The following is a 24036-nucleotide window of genomic DNA, read 5'->3' on the forward strand; positions in this document are numbered from 1 at the left end:
TGATAGCCTACCTGAATAAAATGTAATTAGTGATGTCTTATGTTCTCTCCCTTTCAGGTAGGCTACATCTGATCCAGCCTGATTAAGAGCAAACCGATAAAGAGGGTGGCCAGAACCTTGGCTCACTACATTCATTTTATAGATTTAATAGTTATTTATGTAAAATTTACATAAAACAGCATATTATTTTAATAAAGACACAACTTTCAGTGCTTACCAGAGTTTTTCACTTATAGTTCCTTATTTATTATTATATTAATTTATATATTTAGAGAAATTAAGTCATATTCAGAATCTCAGAACATTAATTGTACACTCTAAAGCGGTCGCGGCAATGATAATGTAGCTGTACCCCGTGTTAAAGTTGTGAACAGTTTTATCTCCAGAGCCAAACTACTGGTTTTCCTCCCATATATATACTACAGCCAGTGTTTTATTAAGCAAGCGACTTCGGGTCATCTTCACCTACATCTTTTTTTTTTTTTTGTCATGCGTGATGATTGCAAAAATGCAGAATATCAGCCAATATTATCGGCCAGTCCCTGGTTGATCCCTATTGAGTTGAATGAAAGACTTAAGTACAGAAAGCAAATGATTTAAAGAATGGGATGCTCAGTGTTTTTGGCTCAGCAAGATTTTAGGGGAAACGTTTTTGATAAATGACTCGGGCCATTTCAAACCACTGGGCTAAGGTGTGAAGTTGGTGACATTTGTTAAGTGCAGGTCGAAGGGGCATAATAACAGTCAAGTACATGTGTGGATGCAAATTATTATTTAAAAAAAACTGAAAAGCTTTGTTGATCTGTCTGCTGTGTAGCCTGGAGCAAGTGTTTCAGACAGTCATGGGTTACTTTTAAGTCATTTGCAGATGACTGAAAAAGCATCATGTGCACACAACCTCTTCCAATAATGGTAGAATTGTTGAACTGAAGTTTTAGTGTGAGGATGAACTTTGCTCTTACTTTTTCTCTTGGCCACGGGACACAGTTTCCGGAGAAATGTCATGGCTCAATTTACACCACAAAGAATAAACAAGGATTGAATGTAGATAATTGTGTTTAACATGCTATGCATCATGTGTCGCTCTCCTTTTTAGGGCACAACAACTCTGAGGAAAAGTTTCTGCTTCTGGCATTTTGCTGCTACTAATACACTCTAATACATATAGAAGCACTAGGGACACGAATGTTGTCTGTTGCCTTTTTAAATAGACAGGTACCTAGAAGCCTCGTTTTTCAACCAGCGTTGGTTAGAGCAACCAAAAATAAAACAAAAAATAATAATTCCTCAATGAATTAATTATTTTGGCATGCTCCTTCTTTTCAGGGTTAGGCTGTTGTTCTCTCAAAGTTAACCCATTGGGAAGATACAGATTTTTCACTTGTTTTTAGAAAAATATTTCACGGATAATGCAAAAATAATTAATTCTGAACAAAGTTGGGTTTTTGTATAAGTCACGTGACGTCTTTAGCAGGTGTTTTTGCTGGAGAAGAAACTGAGAGAGTTGTGTTGTTGTATATGACCAGTACTGCACTGATGTTCAGCACAAAGCCGGTGCTCCACAGTAGACAAACTCACAGGAAGCTGCTGTTGTTGTTGTTACATGTTCACTCTGTGTGGCCATCACAGACACACACACACACCCACAAAGAGGACACGCAGCAGGTTGATCAGTTTTTTAGATAAATTTTAGATACTTTATTTAATTCCACATTACAAGTCAATTTTCATTAGGAATCAAATATTTTGAATGATCAAACAGATTAAAACAAATCAGCACATTGTTATGTATGACACAATTTCATGGGTACAGAAAACATCTCCTTTTCCAAATAAACATGCTTCCGATAATGGCTGAAATTGAGCAGTACTTCAGTACTACAGTACCAACTGTTTGGCTCTTGTTTTAAATAGCCCCCCCAATGCAAAGCCCCCGGATCACCAGCCTGTGTACATTCCCTAGACTACCAAACACCAGCACAATAATCGGGTATCTGCAAGGTTTCCAATGGTGTATATTAACGATTGATATTTTACAGTCTTAGAAAGGTGAGAGTCCTCCATAAACAGATCAAATGCACATGTTACTTCAAATAGCTTAACTGTTCTGGAATGCTGAGATATGACAACAATATCTGGTGTATTTGGAATTCCTGCAAGTGTTTGCAGGTGAGTTAAACCAATCAGACTGCACAGTAGTGTGTTTATAGAGTTTTTCATCAGCCACACAGGGAATCTGTACAGCAATGAGGTCCTCAAGTCTGTCATGTTTGTCAATATACAGTCCTTTTAGTGATGGGCAACTGTTCATAATGTGGGCTACCGACTCCATATGTTGAGGGGGGTCATGCAGCATGCAGAGGGGTGAATGGATGGAGGGAAACCACAGTGAAAGGTTGTATTTGGTGGGAAGAACCTGCAGACGTGCTTTTATAAAGAAAATAAGGATCTCTTCACTGATGTTGGCAATGCTGATACATTGCACACACACACACACACACACATACACACATGCAGGTGAAAACACAAGCTTTTATTGCACACATGCACTCATGCATATGAGTGTGTGCATCCATACAAGCATGTATGCTTGCTGTGCGAGTTGTGAGGTGTTGCTGTGGTAACGGTGTGAGGTGGCACCCGGGCCCTGGTTGGTGGATATTCTCAGCATATCTGTGGTCGTGTTAACCAATGAGAAGGGTGTATTTTGTACCCTGGAGAAAAAAAAGGGGGGGGGGGGCACAGGAAATGGGCAGACAGGAGATGAAGAGGGGGGATGGGGGTGCTGAACATTACATCTAAACATTACATCATCACTTCATTGTAATACCAGTCTGACTCCCATCTTCCTCCACCATACACCTTTCAGACATCACCCCATGCCTCGCATCTTCCAGAGAGCTCTTCTCATCCCATGAATCAATGGGGCACTATTGTGCGGCCAGGCTCTGCCAAATCCCAACCCATAATAATAATAATAATAATAATAATAATAATAATAATAATAATAATAATAATAATAATAATAATAATAATAATAATAATAATAATGCATTATATTGGGCGGCGCCTTTCATGACGCTCAAGGTCACCTATACTACTCTTTGCTCTCTTGCATGGGCTTCTGCACAGCCAGCAGTTTTCATATAAACCCAATGTCACACACAGACTTCAAAGAGATTTCAAATTTAATTTAGTTTATTTCCCTGATCTGTGGTAGGTGTTTATGAAGTCTGTGATTGAGATGTGTCTCAGCATTTGATTCCAATCTTTGCTGGTCAGTGTTTTCCCCCAGAGGATCAACATGTCTCCTGAGGCTATTGACTTTGACAAATGATACCGACTCTGCCACAGTTGATTCATTTCCAATAAAAAAAACACATGATGTAAAATATCAGTTATTTCCTCCATCTCCTCTTTCTCTCCTCCTTCATTTCTGTCTACGTTTTCCCAAAAGGGATGACTCTGCCCCACAAATGAGATCACGATCAATCAGCCTTAAACAGGAACACACTCAGAAAGAGAGATACCTTGTGTACACATTCACTTAACATGTAGAAATATGTACATCTGTCCATCCATCCATCCCATCCACACTTTCTCAAGCCACATTTCATTCCAGATGCCACATTATCATAATCCCTCTCTTATGCATTAGTCAGGACAGGAACAGATCACTCATCATGTGCATTTGACCTCCCCATTTGAACCCATTAAACAGCAGCTGATCATTGATGCACGATCAACTTGAGAGAGAGTTATGTGGAAAAAGCTGACGAAAGAAGCCATCTCGCAGCTTGATGCATCAACTCCAGACCCAGACAGGCTGCGGGGGTGAATACTGTGGATTATGTAGATCCCATAGCACTTCTGAGTGAAGCAGCAGGCTGTAGTGTATGGGTAATGTGGTGTTGTATTACCAGCAGACAGACTGACTCATGCATACTGACCTAATGACATAGTGACCACATTTACTCCACCTCTGAAGCATAATTGACACTCGTAGATTCAAGCAGTAGCAGTGAGGTCAGTAGCACAAGCACAAAACGTCACTTCAGCTTTCCCTATTCAAGTCAGCACACACATGCAAAAATACAAGTAGAGGCAGAAGCAAACACAGACACGTTTGCACACAAGCTGCCCTCAGCAGTTTCAATTTTTTTTATTGTCAGAGATTTCAATCATACAGGGAGCAGCAGATGTACACATGGCAAGTCAAATAAATACACGACTGCTCTTCTATTACTCCGTTTTGAGTCGGGTTTTCTCACCAGACCTCTTGTAAAAATTGCAGCATCTGTGTCTCTTTCTCTGTGGACCTGTTTCACTCAGTCCAGCCTCCCTTTGGATGCTATTAGCCCCCATCACTCAACCTCAGTGTTAATAACATCAACCCGCTACACTGTACAGCTGCTCCCTGAAGGAAGTAAAGGGAGGGAGAAGACAAATAGTGGGAGGAATAAAGAGAAGAGGAAAGAGGTTATGAAGAGAAACAGTTGGAAAGACATAGCACAGAAAAAAGTGGGGGGTAACAGGGAAGGGGAGCTTTCTGTAGCTATAGCAACGGCTGGTACGCTGATCCAATCACCACACCAGTGCCTGGTTGCTAGGGAGAGATTCCGGCAGACAGAGAGAGAGAAAGGAGCATGGCAGTGGCGCCTTTTACCCGATCCGGGATCCAGGATAGATGACAAGGATTATTCCTCTGTTTGTCTCGCTCAAGCGTTTCTGTCCTGAGGGATTTTCACACACAGACACCCTGCCTATTGTCTTGATGTGTAAGCGTGCCATATTGAGTTTAAACCACTTATGTGTGCATGTGTCTGGCTCAGTGAAACGGTGACTTCTGAATGATAAAGAGGGCTATTAAGTGACAGAAAAAAACACACATGCACACACATAACAGGTATGAAGGAACACAAGGCCCCATGACTAGCAGGTTGGCTTTTCACTATTTACGATCTCATACACGCCCTGTTTTCCCCTCTTATCAGCCCTCAGAGGGTTAAAAGCTGAAGGCCTCAGCAGCAGGACTTTTCTGCTGGTCATTTCGGTTTGTGTTTCTGTGTGAAAATGACAGTAGCTACAGGAGTTAGTTCGGCTATATTTTAGCCTGGGACTCTACTTGCTCTCTACGTCACAGTCAGGTTGTGTCTGAAATACATTTAAAACGTATTTTGAAGCCTTTGGAGTCTGTTTCGGTGCAAGTGATACATCACTTTGGATCGTGTTAAATTCATTCATGAACAGTTACAAATGCCAGCCGCTCCAACATTTCGAGTATACGCCTTTTCTGCCAACACTATGGCAAATACTTTGAGAAAACTGGGAAAGTCAGCGCAATCCGGCAGTTCAAAAAAGTTGCATTTGTGAGCATCTTCTCAGGCACTGTGCCGAAGGACAGCTTCACGGGGCTTTGGACTGTAGGACTTTTGTTTTGTTCCTCTTCCTGCCTGTTTGACTGTGTCTTCTCTCACCCTGTGATTTGGCACAACGTGAGAAAACACATTATTTACTCTTGGAGTGTTTCTTCCTGTCAAAGGGGCTCAAACCCAGGGGTCACAGGGGGAAGTGCATAGGAGCAAGGGCCCCATGTTGGCAGCGCAGATGTGGGATAATGCATAATGCATAATGTCGACAGCAGCTCTAAAACAATTAGAATAGGCATCAGGGCTATGTTGATGTACTGTACAAAGCATGTTCATTCACTTAATAGCACATTATTAACCCTGTAAGACCCATGGTTGTAAAATAAACAAAACAACTGACTTTCAAGAAATACAAGCAGAAATGTTGTCTTACCTTTGCTGTTTATCAAAACAAGTTATTTCCACTGGAACAAAACCACTTCTAATGAAGAACTACACATTCAATAATTTTTGTAAGTAACAAGGATTTCAAACTAAAACATTTTGATATTGTACTTTTCTCATAAACACATATTTATTTCAGAAAAAGATTGGCCTATTTTATAGGCTATTTTTATTAAAGATATTTTTTTTTAATTTAAATGTGCACCTTACGGAGCTTTGATTTTATAAAAGGCACTCCTATTGTTATACAGTGTTTATGTTTACATTTTATTGTTATTTGTGTAGTTTTCAATAAAACTACTCATATTTGGCTTTGACTTTGACTGATTTCACAGCTCTTACTTTGCGGAAAAAAATATCAAGATATATATCGTATATCGATATTCAACCTAAATATATCGAGATATGACTTTTGGTCCATATTGCCCAGCCCACACGCACACACACAGTCACACTCTATATTATATATATTATGTATATGTGTGTGTGTGTGTGTGTGTGTGTGTGTGTGTGTGTGTGTGAGTGAGAGTGAGAGGAGAGGAGGTTAGGGGAGGGGCTAAGGCTAGCTACCTTACAGTCCGTTGCAATGGATCGTTTTGTTATCAAGAAAGAAAGAGTGCAGGTAGAAAATAAAGACCAAGACCCAGTCTCCCAGAGGGACAAGAAGAAGAAGAGGGAGATTCGAAAAATGAATCTGAGAGAGGAACTCCTGAGCCAGGACCTGAAGGAGCACCAGAGCAGTCCATCGCTGCTAGCTGCTCTACAGCCCCGTTAGCTGCACTGCTGACACAGACACCGCTCCCTCTGATTGAAAATGGCTGGAATATTCTATTTCAAAGGACCGTGTTTTCTGCTTTGCATGCCACCACTTTCAGCGTCCAGGAAACCACGGAGAGAAGGCAGCATTTACCCACGATGGCTACCAGAACTGGAAGTAGGCAAAAAGTTCATTCAAGACACACATATCGAACATGCTCTTGCGTTGTATCATAGCTGCTTTTATTGAAAAAAACAGAACCTCTTTATAAAGTAACTGAAGTCTGTAAAATCAATTATTTTCTTAGCACCCCCACCTATCGGTCAAGCTCCCCATTAGCCCCGGGAGAGAAAAAATCCTGGCGCCGTGCCTGCTGCCCTGAGATGCCATCGGGTCCGGCTGTTTTCCGTGGGTTGACGGACCACAGTTTTCTAACCTCATGCTCCTCCACCATGAAGGTGCAGGTGTCGCTTCCTGGGTGAAGTCCGGAGGCCTCTGATGTTTCCACCTCTAATTGGCTGAAGTAGTGGTTGAGCTCCTCTGCCAATGATGCATCACCAACTACAGGACCCAGGTTTGTTCTGTAGTTAGGGATGTGCTGAACTTCCTCTTGTAGTCCAACTTGGCCTCTCGGATGCCCCTCTTCAGGTTAGCGAGGGCTGTGCTGTAGAGGGTTGTGTCACCGGACCTGAAGGCAGTGTTTCTTTCCTTCAGCAGCTTTTGGACCTGACTGGTCATCCAGGGTTTCCGGTTGGGGTAGACCCGGACGTGTTTCTCCACTGTAACAGTGTCTGTGCAGTGTTAAATGTAGCTCAGCACACTGTCCAGGTCTGGGTGTTCAAAAATACCCCAGTCTGTCCTTCTGAAACAGTCCTGTAGCTGCTGGGAGGCTTCCTCTGGCCAGGTTTTTACTGTCTTTGTGGTGGTGGGAGCAGGGAGAGTGGGGTGTATGCAGGGATCAGGAAGAGTGATACATGGTCAGACTGGCCCAGGTGTGGTTGTGGCTTAGCCCTGTAGCCCTGCTTAATGTTCGTGAAGACTTTATCCAGTGTGTTGGCTCCTCTGGTGGCACACTTCACTTGCTGGTGGAGTTTGGGGAGCACTGTTTTTAAATCCACATGATTAAAGTCCCCCTGCGACGATGTGCAATGCATCCAGCCAATCATACAGTCAAAAGAAAACAGTGTGATTAGCTGGAACAGGTGAACAATCCTCCCAGACAGTCCAATCCAGCAGGGCCAGTTGGCCGGCTGTGATTTGGTCAGGCATTTCTATGCTAATGAAGTGCATTAGCTGATTGAGCTGAATCCAGTCATTTAAAAGTCTGGGTACAGACTGAAAAAACAAATGTTACAGAGCCAGGAAAAAAATATTTTACTGCAATTTGTTTTCCACAAAAGAGGCACCATCTCAAGATTCGAGATTTTTTTCCATGGTGAAGAGATGGGAAGATGTGGAAATATTTACTCTACCATTTTACTTTCCATGAAGGCATCAGATAGCCTGTGATTTGGGTTTCTGGTCATGGCCCTCAGTCAGTTTGGTTTCAGCTGCACTTTTTGAAGCTCTGTGACATTGTAAAGCAGATCTGGAAATGTGGTTGGCATATGCACACACACACACACGCACGCACGCACGCACACACGACATGCACTCAGAACATTTTTATGAACAACCTATTTAATTTATTCCCATTTCCTTCCTCCACATTCCTCCCTACTTGTACGTTTCTGCAGCTGCCTCACCGTCATGCCAATCACCTGTCAAAATGATTAAGATCGATCATCATGTCTGGCCATACACACACTGTCTCATTTCATCATCCAATCTCGGTGAATGCACGGTGCCATCTCATTGGGATGGATTTATGTGTCTATCATCCTGTGGGAGCTGAGATTGTTTTGTTTTTAAGTGAGGGCCCATTGATCTTTTATTATGCCATTAAGTCAATATGCTCCTCTCATAAACAGCTTGAGATTAAATGAGCTCCTTTGAAGGGTTTATGTGCGTGTGTGTTTTTGAACTCTCAGCCTGCCAGTCAATACTGAAATCTGGTGGAACCTATGCAGCATGTGGTTCTAGTCTGACCATATAATGACCAGTATGAAGCAATTTATTAGCGGTATATATCTTTCACTTTTAATGTCAGGTTCGTTCAAACTTTAGTTTGACCTTTATCATTTGCAATGTGGAAAATATTATTTGGCCCTACATAAAAACAACATTATAAATTACAAAAACATCCAAAGACCATTTTAAAAATGAAAATTTGTGCTCAGGCCATGACTGTTCAGTATGTGATATTTTTAACCATTTAACACGGAGCGTATTGCAGACACACATTTGCACATGTGTATTTTGCATTATTGGAATTATGCGACGGTTTGTGCTATCATAAAGATTCAAATGGTTTCTGAAAGCTGGGAAGTTGTAAGTTAAAACCAACATGTGGGTATTATCATAATTGAACTTGTGCTGTTGCAGGAAGCTGGAGAATCAGCATATGTGTCCAGCCATGGCAATAGCGTTCACAAGTCTACTTCGGGACATTTGGAGTTATTTACATATTCCGAAAGTGTGATTTCTAAGCTTTCCAACAATGTCAAACATGTAAATCTGATAATTTCTGAAGAAGATGTGGCCATTTGAATGTAGGCACTCCTCAAACTGCTTTAGGGAGAAATTTTGCCTGAAAGATTTTGACCTTCTTGAGGAGCCAGGCCAATAGCTGCTCATTTGCATCACATTAACATGGTCACAACCCCCCACACAGTCTAGCTGTCAGTGACATCTGATGTCTGTTAGCCCTCAGGACAGTAACAGTGTAGCAGTTTGAAAACAAAAAGGAATGAATGTAGTTCATGTCAATGTAGTGTTATTTGCTGTAAGTACTTCAGTGGACTGGTAAGAATCAGAATTTACTTTATTGATCCCCAGAGGGAAATTGTTCTGTTACAAAAAGCACTTGAATAAAAATGAGAAACAAGAAAGGTGAAAGATAGATACATACTTCAAATATCAAATAAAATATATCTACGTGTGTGAAGGAGAGTTCAATATTTTCCAGACCATGGACTATATTATCATCTTCAGTACCAGTGGTTGTACCCACTCTGTCCATCACAGTTGATATGCGGGCTAAATGTACGGGACGGGAAGACTGTCAACAGGGGGCAGAACTCCTGGGTTGCGCAGTAGCTGAAACTGGATGGGCTCTGCATCACTGTGAGTTTGAGCAAGCACCACACCTGGTCTGTTGGCATCAAAGCTGTGACAGAATAGAAGCACACAACAGGATATTTAAAACATGGCTCACTGTTCACATGGAACACTATTATGTCCATTCATGATTTTTTTATTCATAAAATGCAGAAGTTTGAATCTAAATACCTAAAGTGCTGATTACTCTTGATCTGTGGGAACTTTCGAAAGTAGGGACTCAGATGTGTCTGCCAGTCGGCCTTTACTATCACTCTGCCACCTGCAGTCTAATAAAATGAACTAACCTGAGCGATGTCTGCCAAAGTATTGACTCTGGTCCTCATGAATGCTTGCTTGATTAGTCCAAAGCCACGGTCGGGGCCAATTTGGGCCAACAATCAGGAAGTGGATGCTGAGCGCGGAGTGAAGCTTGTGTCCAACCCGCCAGGCACCGTACCAGAGCATGAAGTTGTTTTTGTTTTGTCCACTGCAGTTGTCACAATGAAGATCCACATCTGTTTCTCCAACTCCAAAGTTGCTGAAGAAATGATGCATGTAGCTGATGACTTCATTGCTCCCTTTACTTGAAGACAGTGCTTTGAAGCTTGATTTACAAACTGCACGTTCACCTGGAAAGACAAATATTATGTTTATGTTCATTCTAATGGCTCATAGTGTTACTGGTCAATATAAGCATTTGGCTATTGTATAGAAATCAATTTTTACACATACCAAGAGCCTTAGCCGACCTCATGTATAGACGCCACACTGAGGCCTTGGATACATGGGTTGGTAGCAACTTCACATGCCAATCCTTATGCCCAGGATTCTGAAACAAAATACTTGTTTCAGATCAGGCACTTTATCACTGAATCAGTATAGATCGATCAGTAGTATTGCTTGAATGATGTGTGAATGCCACACCTTTATGTGCATGAATCGCACGTGTAATTAACACGTTCATCACACATTGTGTTAATCACATGTGTGATTCATGCATGCAAAGGTGTGGCATTCACACATCATTCAATGCAATGTTAGGTTTCGAACACGGGAGTTTCATCTCAAAGCATATGAATTATCAAACTGAACCTGCGGGTGTACAAAATCTCAAAGAGGGCCGTGACATGCTCCCCTTACGGTATTATTTTTAACACACCAATAGTGAGCTAGCCAATCTCTAGTATAGCTAATAACCGTTATGGCAACATAACGTTCTGAAACGCACCAGAAGTATGTTATCCACACGTTATTCTTGCACAGCAGAGGTCATATGCTCCCGTACATATCGATCAGATGATCGTAGCTTATAATACGAGTGCCGAGCTAGCGAGCCAGGGAGCTAAGCAGGCACAGCTAACAACAATGTAGCCAAACGGCGTTATGAAACGCACAGTGGATTATTAAAAGACATCGTCCCTATGTGCATCTGTATGTGACTTTGAATGAACACTAACATAACATAGATAAACAACGTTAATGAAAACTCACCCCATAAGAAACTGAAAGGTATTCCAGCAGACTTCAGTGCCTCCGATCAGATAAGAGGTCCGGGCATGCTTCCTTTTCGTCGCAGTTTTACGTCTGTTCGCTTCCAAAAGTCAAATTCGATAGGAGATAGCGCGGTGCTGGCGTCACGTCATCATCTCAGACAACTACTGTGTCTGTCCTGCTCTCTTTCAGCCGCGGAATAATCCATCTGTGTGTTGTTTTTGTGACAATTAAGTCTACTAACATGTTAGCATAAAGATCGCTAGCTTAAAATGCTAACAGTCCACACACCAGCCTTCTCTCTGCTGTCTGTCTTTGTGCCACAGCTGACTTATTCTCCGGTTTTCTATGTCTTCCTTTGACAATCATGATTTAATTTCACACTGCACACATACACTGCACACACTGCGAACACACACGCATAACTGCTGGACAGACTATCTCTCCCCCTCCCTCGCTCTCTCTGCGTGAGAGCGTGCATATTAATTAGCCATGTGTATTCTGAAAAAGCAACAAAAGCTCTGGAATGTGAGATCGCCACACCCAAACTAGGAGCGATTCACAGCGATAAAACAACCACAAATTCAAACACAAAGTTTATGGTTTTAAGACCCACAATACTGTGATTTGAAGCATGTAGTGGCTTCTTCAAAACTTCAACTTGTGTAATTTTGAAAAAAACGGAAATCCCTAATTTTGGAAAAAAAAACGTTTTCCTGTTTTTTCTCGTTTTGCGCTTTGCCGACTTGTTCCCGCTTGGTCCGTGGCGGGTCACATATTTGTCACGAGAGAGGAGAGAGTTGGAAAAACATGTGTACATAGTATCATGTTTCCCTTTAAAGGGAAACTAAGATGTTTTGGGAGGAGGACCCGGATGCAGACAGGACAACGGTAGGTAAGTAAAATAATGATTTTATTAACTACCAGGTGGACAAGTGCTAACAGGTGAATGTACGACACGAAAGTACACATGAACGGAATGCATCTGGGCCAGCTCTCCACATCCGCTCCTTCGTGGCAACAGTGTTCGTTCGTTTGTTCCAGAGGAACGGACTCACTCGCAGGTGTAGTAGGGAGGAGTACTGATGTCCACGGGGATCGTGGAGAGAAGCGGCTGCTTCGTTGGCGTGGAAGGAGAAGACGGATCTGGTGAGTCACAGGTGGCAGAGAATCGCGAGGGATGGAGCTTCTGGTCGTGGTGGCTGCATTGGGAGAGGACCGCCCCCCACTCCGTTGTCGGAAGCGTCGACCTCGACCACAAACTGGAGCTCAGGATCTGGGTGGTCGAGGACTGGAGCGGATTGGATGCGGCTAGGATAGTTTCTTATGAAGCGTCTATAAAAATTGGCGAAACCCAAGAAGCGCTGGAGTTGCTTCCGAGTGGTGGGGTTAGGCCAATCCTTGACGGCAGAGATCTTTGAGGGTTGGGAGCGAGACTGCCCTGTTCCACTATAAATCCAAGGAACGGAACAGACTTGGCATGAAAAACAGCTTATTTTCGAGCAGTCTCTGCAGAACTAGGCGGACATGCTGGACATGTTCCTCTTCGGTCTCTGAAAAAATCAGGTTGCGTCCAAGTAGACGAAGAGGAACCTGTCCAGCATGTCGCGCAGAATGTCATTAGCTAGGTGCTGAAACACAGCAGGGGCATTGGTCAGGCCGAAGGGCATGACCAGGTACTCATAGCATAGTGTCCGATGGGGGTGTTGAATGCAGTCTTCCACTCGTCCCCCTCCTTGATCCGGACCAGGTGGTAAGCGTTGCGAAGGTCGAGTTTAGAGAATATTCTCCCCTTGCTGAGGGGAAGTTCCTCGTTTAGCCCACGTAAAAATATAGCCCACAACGCCGCGTCGTTCCAATCGCTATCAGAAGCGAGAATGCGAAAATTGACAGAGAAATCAGCCGCAGAGGAATTACCCTGCTTTAGAAAAAGTAAGCGGTTAGCAATGTCACTGTTGTGGAAAGAGTGATCAAAGACGCGAACTAACTCCGTAGCGAAAACAGCGTAGGAAGCGGGGCGAGTGTGTGCGTTACGGAGCGTAGCCGCAGCCCACTGAGCCGCTCTACCAGTTAGCAGATTTACCACAAATGCTTAGCATGGTCTGTCGGGTAAGTAGCCGGCTGTAAATCAAACACCAGAGAACATTGAAAAAGGAAGCTAGCGCATTTGTTCAGCTCCCCCGAAAATCGTTCGGGGGTCGGAACAAATGGCTCACGAGTGGGTGTAACGAGGGATGGTGACGAAAATACCGGAGGTAACTGGCCTGGTGGAGAAACAGGTGAAGCGGAGTGAAGTAGCGGCCCGAGGCTAGCTGTTAGCTGTTTTACGGAGGATGCTTTTTGAGTTAGCAGGTCCTCGTGGCGGATAATAGCTTCCCCCTGGCTAGCTAGCGCTTGTTTAAAACTATCACTGTCTGCCGGGTCCATCGTTGGTCAGGTCCTAATGTCACGTTTCCCTTTAAAGGGAAACTAAGATGTTTTAGGAGGAGGACCCAGATGCAGACAGGACAACGGTAGGTAAGTAAAATAATGATTTTATTAACTACCAGGTGGACAAGTGCTTACAGGTGAATGTACGACACGAAAGTACACGGGAACGGAATGCAGCTGGGCCAGCTCTCCACAGCGGCTCCTTCGTGGCAACAGTGTTCGTTCGTTTGTTCCAGAGGAACGGACTCACTCGCAGGTGTAGTAGGGAGGAGTACTGATGTCCACGGGGATCGTGGAGAGAAGCGGCTGCTTCGTTGGCGTGGAAGGAGAAGACGGATCTGGTGAGTCACAGGTGGCAGAGAATCGCGAAGTCCCGCCTTATAAGCCCACATGATCGCTGATCAGGAACAGCTGGGCGGAACTGCGCAGGTGGTGGTGATCACTGGCGTCATTCTCCAGAATGTAAGTCAACCATGCCCCCTGCTGGGACAGAGAGAGAGGGAAAACGGAGCAGCAACACAACAATAATAAAACCAGATAGTGACATGAAATGTGGATCGTAACACATAGTTTCCATTTTTTGGACTGTTTTTGGACATTGAGACAAAAACTCAAAACATCATAATTACCAGTTTTTACTTACTTACATGTTGCGATATCATCAGTAATTCCTGTTTTGAGGAAAACTAGGATAATCGTCTACTAAAAACAGAACGTTCATCACAAATACACTGGGTTATATTTCAATAACCACAGTCGTGTTACTTTTATCAACGTTATAGTGTTAAAATGCCGTGTGGCACTTTTTTGTGGTACATATATATGTTTTTATATTTATATATATAATATAATTGTTTCCTGGTTGTGAATGTGGTTTGGTTAAGGCACAAAACGCCAGGTGCTTAGGCTGAGGAAAATGCCATGTTTGTTTTCTCATAGCAACAATGTATTCCATAAAAACACATCTGGTGTACTTTCCTCATTAACACAACAATCACCATTAAATATTCCAACATTTGTTGTCAAACTGGTCTCAAAATGTGGTGTGTCTGTTTTGTTTTGCAACGTCTCGCCTTCTTAAATGCTGGAAATACACCCTTTATACTTTAGATGTTTGTGATGTCAAAGTTTGCCAAAGTTAAGTCAAAAACACACGCAATATATGTAGCTGTAACGTGTGTAAATAATAATAATTTGTGTACATAATTAATTCAAGTCAGCTGTATTTTTACTTTTACAGTAAAAAGATGTCTGGTCTTTTATCTTCACTATGGTCCCAGTTTTCATGCTAAACTAAGCTAACCAGCTGCTGGATTAAATGAAGACACACGTTTCCCTTTTGTCAGAGGGTGCATCATTACAGTGATGTTTTACTGTACATGGTAGTTGTAGGTTACATTATAATCACTGTAGCTGTTTAATTACAGTGCCTGGATCACTGCAGGGCTGTAATCACTGGGCCAACACATCAAAGTGCCAAGTGCAGCAGCAGTCGCAGTTTACTTTCTCTTGTTTCTGGTACAGATATCATCAGTTGCTTTAAGTTCTTCCTGAACTAATGTGGCTGTTTACATCATGGGCGGGCAATTAGTTTTGCAAGGTGCCACATGAGAAACAGAAAATGTTGTTGAGTACCAGACTAAATAGCCTGAGCTCGATTCTGCTCAATATTGATTTTATCTATTTATAGAAAAGCAGAAAATTATAATTTTGATAAGCTGCAACTGGTAAGAACACGTTTTGATTAAGCAATAAAGAAACGTAAATAGACTTAGTGAAAATCGCCAAAATTATTGTTGTTAATTCAGTCAAAATTCAACATACAAAATGTATGTATGTCATTTTTCAATACAGATTGAATACAAATTGAAATCCTTAAAGGTGCATTATGTAATAAATCTAAAGCAACTGGCCATAAAATCCTCGTAATATGTCATAAGACTCAGGAATAATTTTTTAAATAACATACTGAACTCACCAACAACAACAGTTCAGCCAAAAAAATATTTTGCAGACTGCAAATCATGTTTATGTTTTGAAATCATGTTTTGGCATGTGGCGCCACCTACCGCCGTCTACCAATCATTGCAGTCAGTAGAGTCTCAGCTGCCGAGCAACCACGGGTCGTCAGTTACATCAGAAAACAAAACCTAAAAGACCTCGGTATTTTGAATTTGAATGTAGTCCCGTTTTTTGGCCATATTCTTACATATGGCACCTTTAAACGTGGCAACCTGTTCTTTCGCAAACTAAACAGCAGCTTTCTTCTTTAGCATGAGCTGACATCTTAGAGGAGTGTCTCACGTAATCTACTTACAGCTGATTACACACCCAAGCACATGTATGTTCGTGAATAAAAAAAAAAATGCTTCAAAATAAAACCATGCATGATGTTAACCTCTTCTGGCGGGGGCAGCGTCAGACGCAGCGACAAAAGTCATAAAACCATATCTAACTTTAACAAACACAGACATGCTGCATACCCACAGAAAGGTCAAAAACTCAGCTAAAAGCGCATATAAACTTCTTATTATCCATTCTTATGTTCACAAAACACAGTTAAAACGACGATGGATAAAAGACAGGAGCGGGAAAAAAAGCAGCACCGGAGCGTCAGCATGATTATGTAAACAAAAAAATATGTGTCGACTAGACAGCGGAGAATCTACAGATTCCAACGGTACCATTTTTATCACTCTACGACCAAGATTCACGGATCCAGCCCCAAAACAAGAGCAAAACAACAACTGACTTTCAAGAAATACAAGCAGAAATGTCGTCTTACCTTTGCTGTTTATCAAAACAAGTTATTTCTGCCGGAACAAAACCACTTCTAATGAAGAACTACACTTTCCAGCATGCTTTGGGAACAAATCCCAGTCTGATTGATCATTACAGAGCGACATTAGATCGTTCTGATTAGAGAAGGGCGAATGTCCACACAAATGTGTCATATGCATTAATGTCCTTTTGACTCGCTAATGAAGTGATTCACATGCATTTGGAGACCAGGGTCTGATTCTACCAGTTTAGAGGTTTAAAACAAGCTGTCAATCACCCTAATTGACCAAGGTAAGCCAGAGCTATGGCGCTGTCAGTTACGCAGCGCCAGTTCTGAAATGACAAAAAAAAAACTAGAGATTTCAATTTTTTTTTTTTTCTCATGTCACTTCGGGGGCTCCATACTTTTTTGATCTGTAGTGACATAGATAAAATTAAATTGGTTTTTAATAATTTGGTACTTAAGAAATCTCAAATGGCACAGATGGTGCCAAGCTGTACCAAAAGTGAGAACGCCCAGACATCTCTTTAATAAAACCTCCGTAATTATATCCGTGCGAAACGCGATATTGTATGCTTTTTCATGAAATTTAATAAACATAGTGTATGCTTTTTCATGAAATGTGGACACTTTGAAGATAGGGCAGGTGTGGTTAGCATTTTAATATTCATAATATTAAATAGTTAACCTACGAAACCTACGATTAAATAGTTAACCTAGTTAACCTATTATACCTTGTTAAATTTTAACAAGGTATAATAGGTTAACTAGTTTTATTAAAAACTAGAGAGAAATGTATGAGTTCAGGTATTCTGTGTTCAATATCGAGTTTATATGGATACTTTGAACATGTATAAAGTGTGTTAAATATTATGATATAATGCTGACTAGTTATTTTGTTGAATTTATTAATAATTAATTAAAACAGTTAGTGGCAGGTGCGAGTGCTTATACTTTGGGTATATTGGAAAGTTGAGGATTGGACAAGTTCGTGAATATACCCCTTGCTGTCGGCCTCCGACAGCGTAGGCTAGTTTCACTCTGCTTCACTTCAGCAGCATCAGACTTTGCACAGCTCATGTCCACATGTTGTTATATGACCTCCATGTGTTTTTAAGCTCCTACTGCATATTTTAAAGGTGACATTTGCTTTAAAATTAAATATTTTTTTAGGCGAGAGAAAAAAATCCTTCAGTTATGCTGTGTTCCATGTACATTTACTCTGACACAGTGGCATCTACAGTGAAACTTACACCTCTGGTGGAATCTCACAAGTGTTATCTTTATTTTGATACCAAGATAATCCACATAGAGCTTGTAACTGCAGAGGTTTACTCTATTTAGTTTGGGCATGTCATATTCGAACAGGGACTCCAAAAAGAGGGTCAGGGAAGAAGTGGTTAACTTCTTTACATTTATTTTCCAATTTCCAATTAACCTTAACTGGGGCTGGTCAAGAGTAGCCAACGAGCTGGCCAAAGAGCTTAGGTACACCTGGTCAATTGTCTTTCACTGCAAATATCATCTACAAATAATCAGCCAACATGACAGAAATTCAGTGCATTTAGGTCACCAAACCCTTAGTGACGCTACCTACAAGAATCTGCACTTCCAATTTGAAGCCTTAAGATATGGGATTTGGCCAGCGCCATAACTATGTCACTACTATAAAGGCATTTTGATTTAAAAAAAAGTGTCCTGGAGTTTTTTCTTTGACTAAGTTAAAGGCTAGTGCCATTCACATGCCACATTCATACGAAACCAACTGTCAGTCACACTCATAATGTGTGGTATTTAATCTTTTCCACTAAATGAGAACTCAATCTACAAATTTGACATGATGGCCTTTTGAAGAAGACGTTAAATCATCAACTGAGACCATTAATTACTGATTATATAATTCAAGTGAGATGTAGACAAAGACTTATATTTAAACTCAGATCTATTTGCAACCTGGTGACTATTCAGTATACTCTTTCTCATGTGTTAACCTCATCTGACAAACTGGATGATTTTGTCTAATTTTATATATGGTCTATGGTTCAAACCAAGCATCAGAAAGGTGATTTAAGTGACTTTGAATGTGGCTTGGTTGTTGGTGCAAGATGAGTTGAGATATTTACACAAAACCATCTTGGTTTGATCCAAATAAGAGAAAATGCAGTTATCATGGTGACAATTTCATGTTGATGCCAGAGGTCAGTTACAACCGAGGTATGAAGAAAAATGTTTCTCAGTGCACAACATGTCAAACTTCAGCAGTAGAAGACCACACCATGTGCCACACCTGCCACTTTATAAGTTGTCCCTTTCTCTCAGCTGAAGGTTATAATAACTGCCAACTCTTCCTGTGTGTAACCGCAGAGATGAGCCATCAACCATGAGAGCAGTGACCACACTGTCCACTGATCTGTGTAAACGCCTCTTAGCTATACTGTTACACTCAGTGAAATTCACTCACAGTTGCACTGCAAAGTGTTGTAGCCCACATAGTCTGCTTAGAATACAATATAGAGACACATGAATGATTCCACTGTCTTCCTTACTGGTGTGTGATGAGTCTGTCCATGATGCTCTGGTGACACTGAGGACCTGTGGGTTTTTTTGTTTTGTCTTCTCACACTGTTTAGCACAAAATGACTTTATGTCATTATGTCATTAAATTCTCATCAGAGCAAATTGGCTCACCACAGTCTGGAGCTGCACAACCTCCCCAGCAGGCAGCTTTAGTAGAAGAGACATAAACATAAACCCAGATCAAACACGTAAACACAGATAAAAGTGAGGAAATGAAATGTACTGAGATTATTCAGTGATGTCAGTGAATCATAAAAATGGAGAGCCAAATGTAATCATTTATAACATCCACAGGTTATTCAATATGCTTCACTGTTTTCTGACTTTCTTTCCCCTGTGTTCTCTCCACAGTGTGTAACTGTGATCTTGCACAATCTGGCTTCTTCCATAAGAAGGGCGAGTACATCTGCACAGCAGACTACCAGCGTCTGTACGGCACACGCTGCGACCGCTGTGACAGCTTCATCACAGGGGAGGTGGTCTCTGCTCTGGGACGCACATACCATCCCAAGTGCTTTGTCTGCAGCGTTTGCAGGTACACACATACACCCACACACACACACTCGCATAGCATTCATACTGAGGACACGCATAGACATAATGCATTCGGTGGCCCCTTACCTTAACCATCACAACTCAATGCCTAACCCTAACCCTTAACTTAAACCTCACCTTAACGCAAAAAAAACAGGTCTTAACCCCCAAAGATCCTCTAAAAGACTACCAGTCCTCGTTTTCCCATGTTAATTTTGGTCCTCAAAAGGATACACATACTGTACACGGCATTGACTTATTGACTGCATTGACATCCTAAAAAAATATATATAGATATATATATTATTCCTAACCTTAACAATATCCAGTTAATACCTAACATTAACCTAACCACAATTCAAACTTTTCCCTAAATGCAACCAGCTCTACGTTCTAAATCATTAGGACCAGGCTTTGTTCTCGATGAGGACTACTGGTCCTGACATGGTCAGAGTTTATGCCAGAAAAGGTCATAAACACACTGATTTGAGTTGTTCATTTTAGTTAATTAACATAATATAGAGCATAATCTGCCGTTTATCTCTGCTTTCAGTCTCTACAAACTCCTCATGAAAAATATCGGTCTCTTTCACTATGTTCACCATACACTCTCTGTTTGATGCTGAGACTCAAACAATTACCGAAATTACTGAACGTAAACATTTCAGTAATTTACAGTAATTTGATCAATTGCTGGTGTTAAAATATTGTCTAGACCCGTGGTTCTGTGTATACCTACACTTTTTTAGTCTGTCTCTTGCTCAACATTTTTTGGATACTATTGCCTGATTTGAATGACTGCCACCACGACACTGCCAATTTATCCGTGACATATATTTTCCTTCATTTGGCTCTTAACCACTTTGAATTGGTTGTGTGCCTCATTTACTCCTTAAAGAGGGATTGACAGTTATCCCTTTACCTCTCAAGGAGATTGTCATTCTGTGGTTTTCCTCCAGCGGGTTGCATTTGACATCACATAAATGTGATGTGCAGAAGAAAGAACTGACAATGTTCTCATGGTAATGTTTTTTTTTTTAGTCTCTCTTTTAAACGGAATGATTTAAGATTGCTGCTTAAATCACCATGACACCATGCGAGTAAAGGTATACAGACTCCACAAAGTTAAATTGGCATGTTCACCTGCATGTCATTTTTACGTTACTGCTAATCGGCACCAATAAAAACCTGTGTCTGTTGCAGAGTCATTTGACCTGGGAGCGAATGATCACTGCAGACAAAAGCCAGATTTAAGTTGTTATGGTATTTTGACCAGTGGAAATGGAGCTGGAGTAACTACTGTATGTATTGTATTGTATTGTTTCTACAGCATCCTACTAAATCACCTCCTGCCCTTATTAGGTCTTCTATCTTCAGTCCACATATTGGCCCCTTTACTGCATTAACAAGAACATCTGCTCAACCAAAACCCAAACATGGCAATGTTCAGGCATGGCCTGCAGACTTCCATTGTAAACATAGAGTATGTGCACCCACTCCTCTCCATCCTGAAGAACCTTGTGTTCCTAAATATAATGAAATGTACTTTAAACATATTAAAATAGAATTTCGCTGTGTGTAATGTGTTCATCCAAGACACTTCATTCCCCCCTTCTTCCTAAAGTCCCGAAATGCAAAATAATTAACACAGCAATGTTGTTTGGCACATGACATAATCACACTTGCTTGTGGACTCCAACAATGTCCTCTTTGTTTTGTCTTATTATCCTATTTAAGTATCTAGTTTTAAAAACTTAAATTTTTAGATCAGCTAATTAAGTAATTCCCTATTAGATGTCCTATTCACACATTATTTTAAAGGTCCCATATTATACCCTATTAACCCAAGTTAAACTAGGTCCTGGTGCCCTAATGAACATGTCTGTGTCATGCTTTAGTCAAAATATCATAAGGATGAAGCACAATAGCAGTTCAATAACCCTGCCAAAACAGCCCTTTTCAGAATGCTCGGTTTTGTGCCTGGTCATTTACATGTGAATGAGACCCAGGTAAACTTACTATCCACAGCCATACTGTCACCACTTATCACCTATTATCATGCACCGTCGTCACAACCCCCGCTCCATATACCCCATAGTAATGTCTGTTTACCCGTTGTTACTGCGTTTCACCGTAATGCATAGAGTGACCACGATTTTGGCTTCTCGCGATTATAAAAACCTTAAAATCGAAGAAAAACGATTAATGCGCCGCGCGGTGCGGAGTGTGTGTAAATTCCTATGCTAGAAAAAGACCTTGAATGCACCAGTGTTACTGTAGCTGAAAGTGACGTGTGTGGATCAATAATATGAGGAGAGAACGTGGAAACACGACAGAAAGACAGCCTTTGGTTGAGAAGAAATGTTGGACAACATCTACATATTTCTGCAGTGCTTTCAAAAGCATGCTCTTCATATTATTGATCCACACATGTCACTCGCTAACTGCAGGCACGTAACTGGTGCGTTTAAGGTGTTTTTCTAGCATAGGAATTTACATACACGATCAACAACAAAGGGCTTGTGAAGCTTGTGAACATTTTTTTCATAAATAAAATATATCCACTGGACACAAAAATCCTCTGAGGCTGGAAGTTTGTGTAAAACACTGTGCTCCGATGTGCAGCCACTCTTCCTCCCTCGCCTGCACTCTCGTATTTCACAGGGACAAGGGGGAGCTACGGTGGAGCTGTGAAGTACTCTGCCTGGCGGGGTGCCAACATTCACGGTGAAATATCCGCACTGTCGTCACTTGGTCGGGAGGTGTAAACATTGTGTGTTTTATCGCCTATACTTACACAAAGTGGAACCACTAAAACATGACTGAGTCTTGTTTTTTCACATTTTGGGGACTGGTATGGCCCACTGAGTCCCAAATATAAGTACTAAATAGTAATATTACTATAAATAGTACTACACAATAAAGTACTATTGTGCAAGTTGATTTTGCACAATAGGGGACCTTTAACTATTTCAGAATAGGTAACCTACTCGCCTATCTTAATCAGATCAAATTCGGCCACACCTAGCCTCACCTGTCAGATTCCCTTCCAGTCATACTACTGTAAGCTAAAGCTCCTTTTGAGTGCAGGTGTAAGGGAACTTGGAGAAATTGTATATAAATATAAATATTTAAATAAACTCCAGACATGGTGTCTAGTGAGACATAGGGCCAATTCCAATTCCTATCTTAACCCTCAATCTTAACCCTCAAGCTCAACCCTTATCTTAACTGGCCCTCAACACCAAGTGTTGAGGGTTATTTTGTCACTTAGAAATGGGACACCCCTTAAATGCAGATAAGTCTTCAGACTGTAGGGGGCAGAATAACTTGAAAATTGCGTTCAGTCTGTCAACTCCAAAAAAGAAGAAGAAGAACACATTTACGTCACGATTATTTATTTATTATTTTATTTCAGTCAAGTTATTAGGTTGTCAGTTAGTTATAAGATGATACTCATACAAATACCACAACCACGGACATATTCAGCTGACAGTTACCGCACACCACGGCTTATTGAAGGGTAAACGATAGCGAACAATCGCGTGTGCGCACCAGCTGGCTATTGACAAAAGATCGTAAAATAAAAATAAATGTTAAACAACAATGACATCAGTAATCCATAATATGGGCCTAAACTAAGATAATACAATGGTTTTTATAATTGTTATATCTCTATTAACAAAGAAAATACTTAATTTGTATCGCACTCGCTTCGCTGCTTTTGACGCCATCTTTCTTATGCGAAAACACGCAATGCATTCTGGGTAGCCCTTGCTCCCAAGGGTGGTGTCGGAAAAATCTCAACATTGAGGGCGATACAGCCCTTAAACTCGCCCCTCAACTTAATTTTTCGGAGAATCGGGAGAGCACTTGCACTAGCGGGAGCGTGCTATTTTGAGATTGAGGGTTAAGATTGAGGGTTAGGCAAGGAATTGGAATTCACCCATAGTGTCCTAAATTTCACATTACCAGTGTAATTAATTCAACTGCATCTCGTACCCCTTCATAGAACACTACTAAGTCCAATCCACTGAAATGGCAAAACATCTAACAAACCATTATCTCAACATATTTAATAACTGTCAGCTATTGCTGTTTTTTTTGTGTTCCCTTAACAAGAGTAAATTAAGGATGATCCTAATTGTGCTCACAAAACTGTTTTCGACCAAATTGGTTTTCTTACGTATAGTGATATCATATTAGAGTGGAAACCAAGAAAATACCTGTATATACTTTACAGTCAACAGTTTGTTTCCCACATCAACACCTCTGTTGTCCAGGGAGACTCCTCCACTCCACGATCCTAAACGTTGTGCATGGTCCACAAATACAATTAGCTGGACATGCCAGATACGTATCCCTTAATCGTGGTTCTTATAGTTGGAATTTAAGCACTCATTATAGGTTTTGCAGAAATAATTTCTCTTACAGTCTACCATGCCCATTTA

General features: G+C 41.2%; 1 protein-coding gene across 1 annotated transcript in view; it reads left to right on the plus strand.

Annotated features, from left to right (window-relative positions):
- ablim3 (actin binding LIM protein family, member 3) overlaps positions 1–24036 on the plus strand; it is a gene marked incomplete at its 3' end in the record, with an annotated part of 104603 nt that overhangs the window by 23647 nt on the left and 56920 nt on the right. Inside the window, exon 3 of the mRNA XM_083891789.1 lies at positions 19403–19586. Coding sequence (XP_083747915.1) covers positions 19403–19586 — 184 coding nt within the window. The remainder of the gene's footprint in view (positions 1–19402; positions 19587–24036) is intronic.

This window comes from Microchirus variegatus, assembly GCF_963457635.1.
Source record: "Microchirus variegatus genome assembly, chromosome: 6".
Taxonomy (NCBI): Eukaryota; Metazoa; Chordata; class Actinopteri; order Pleuronectiformes; family Soleidae; genus Microchirus; species Microchirus variegatus.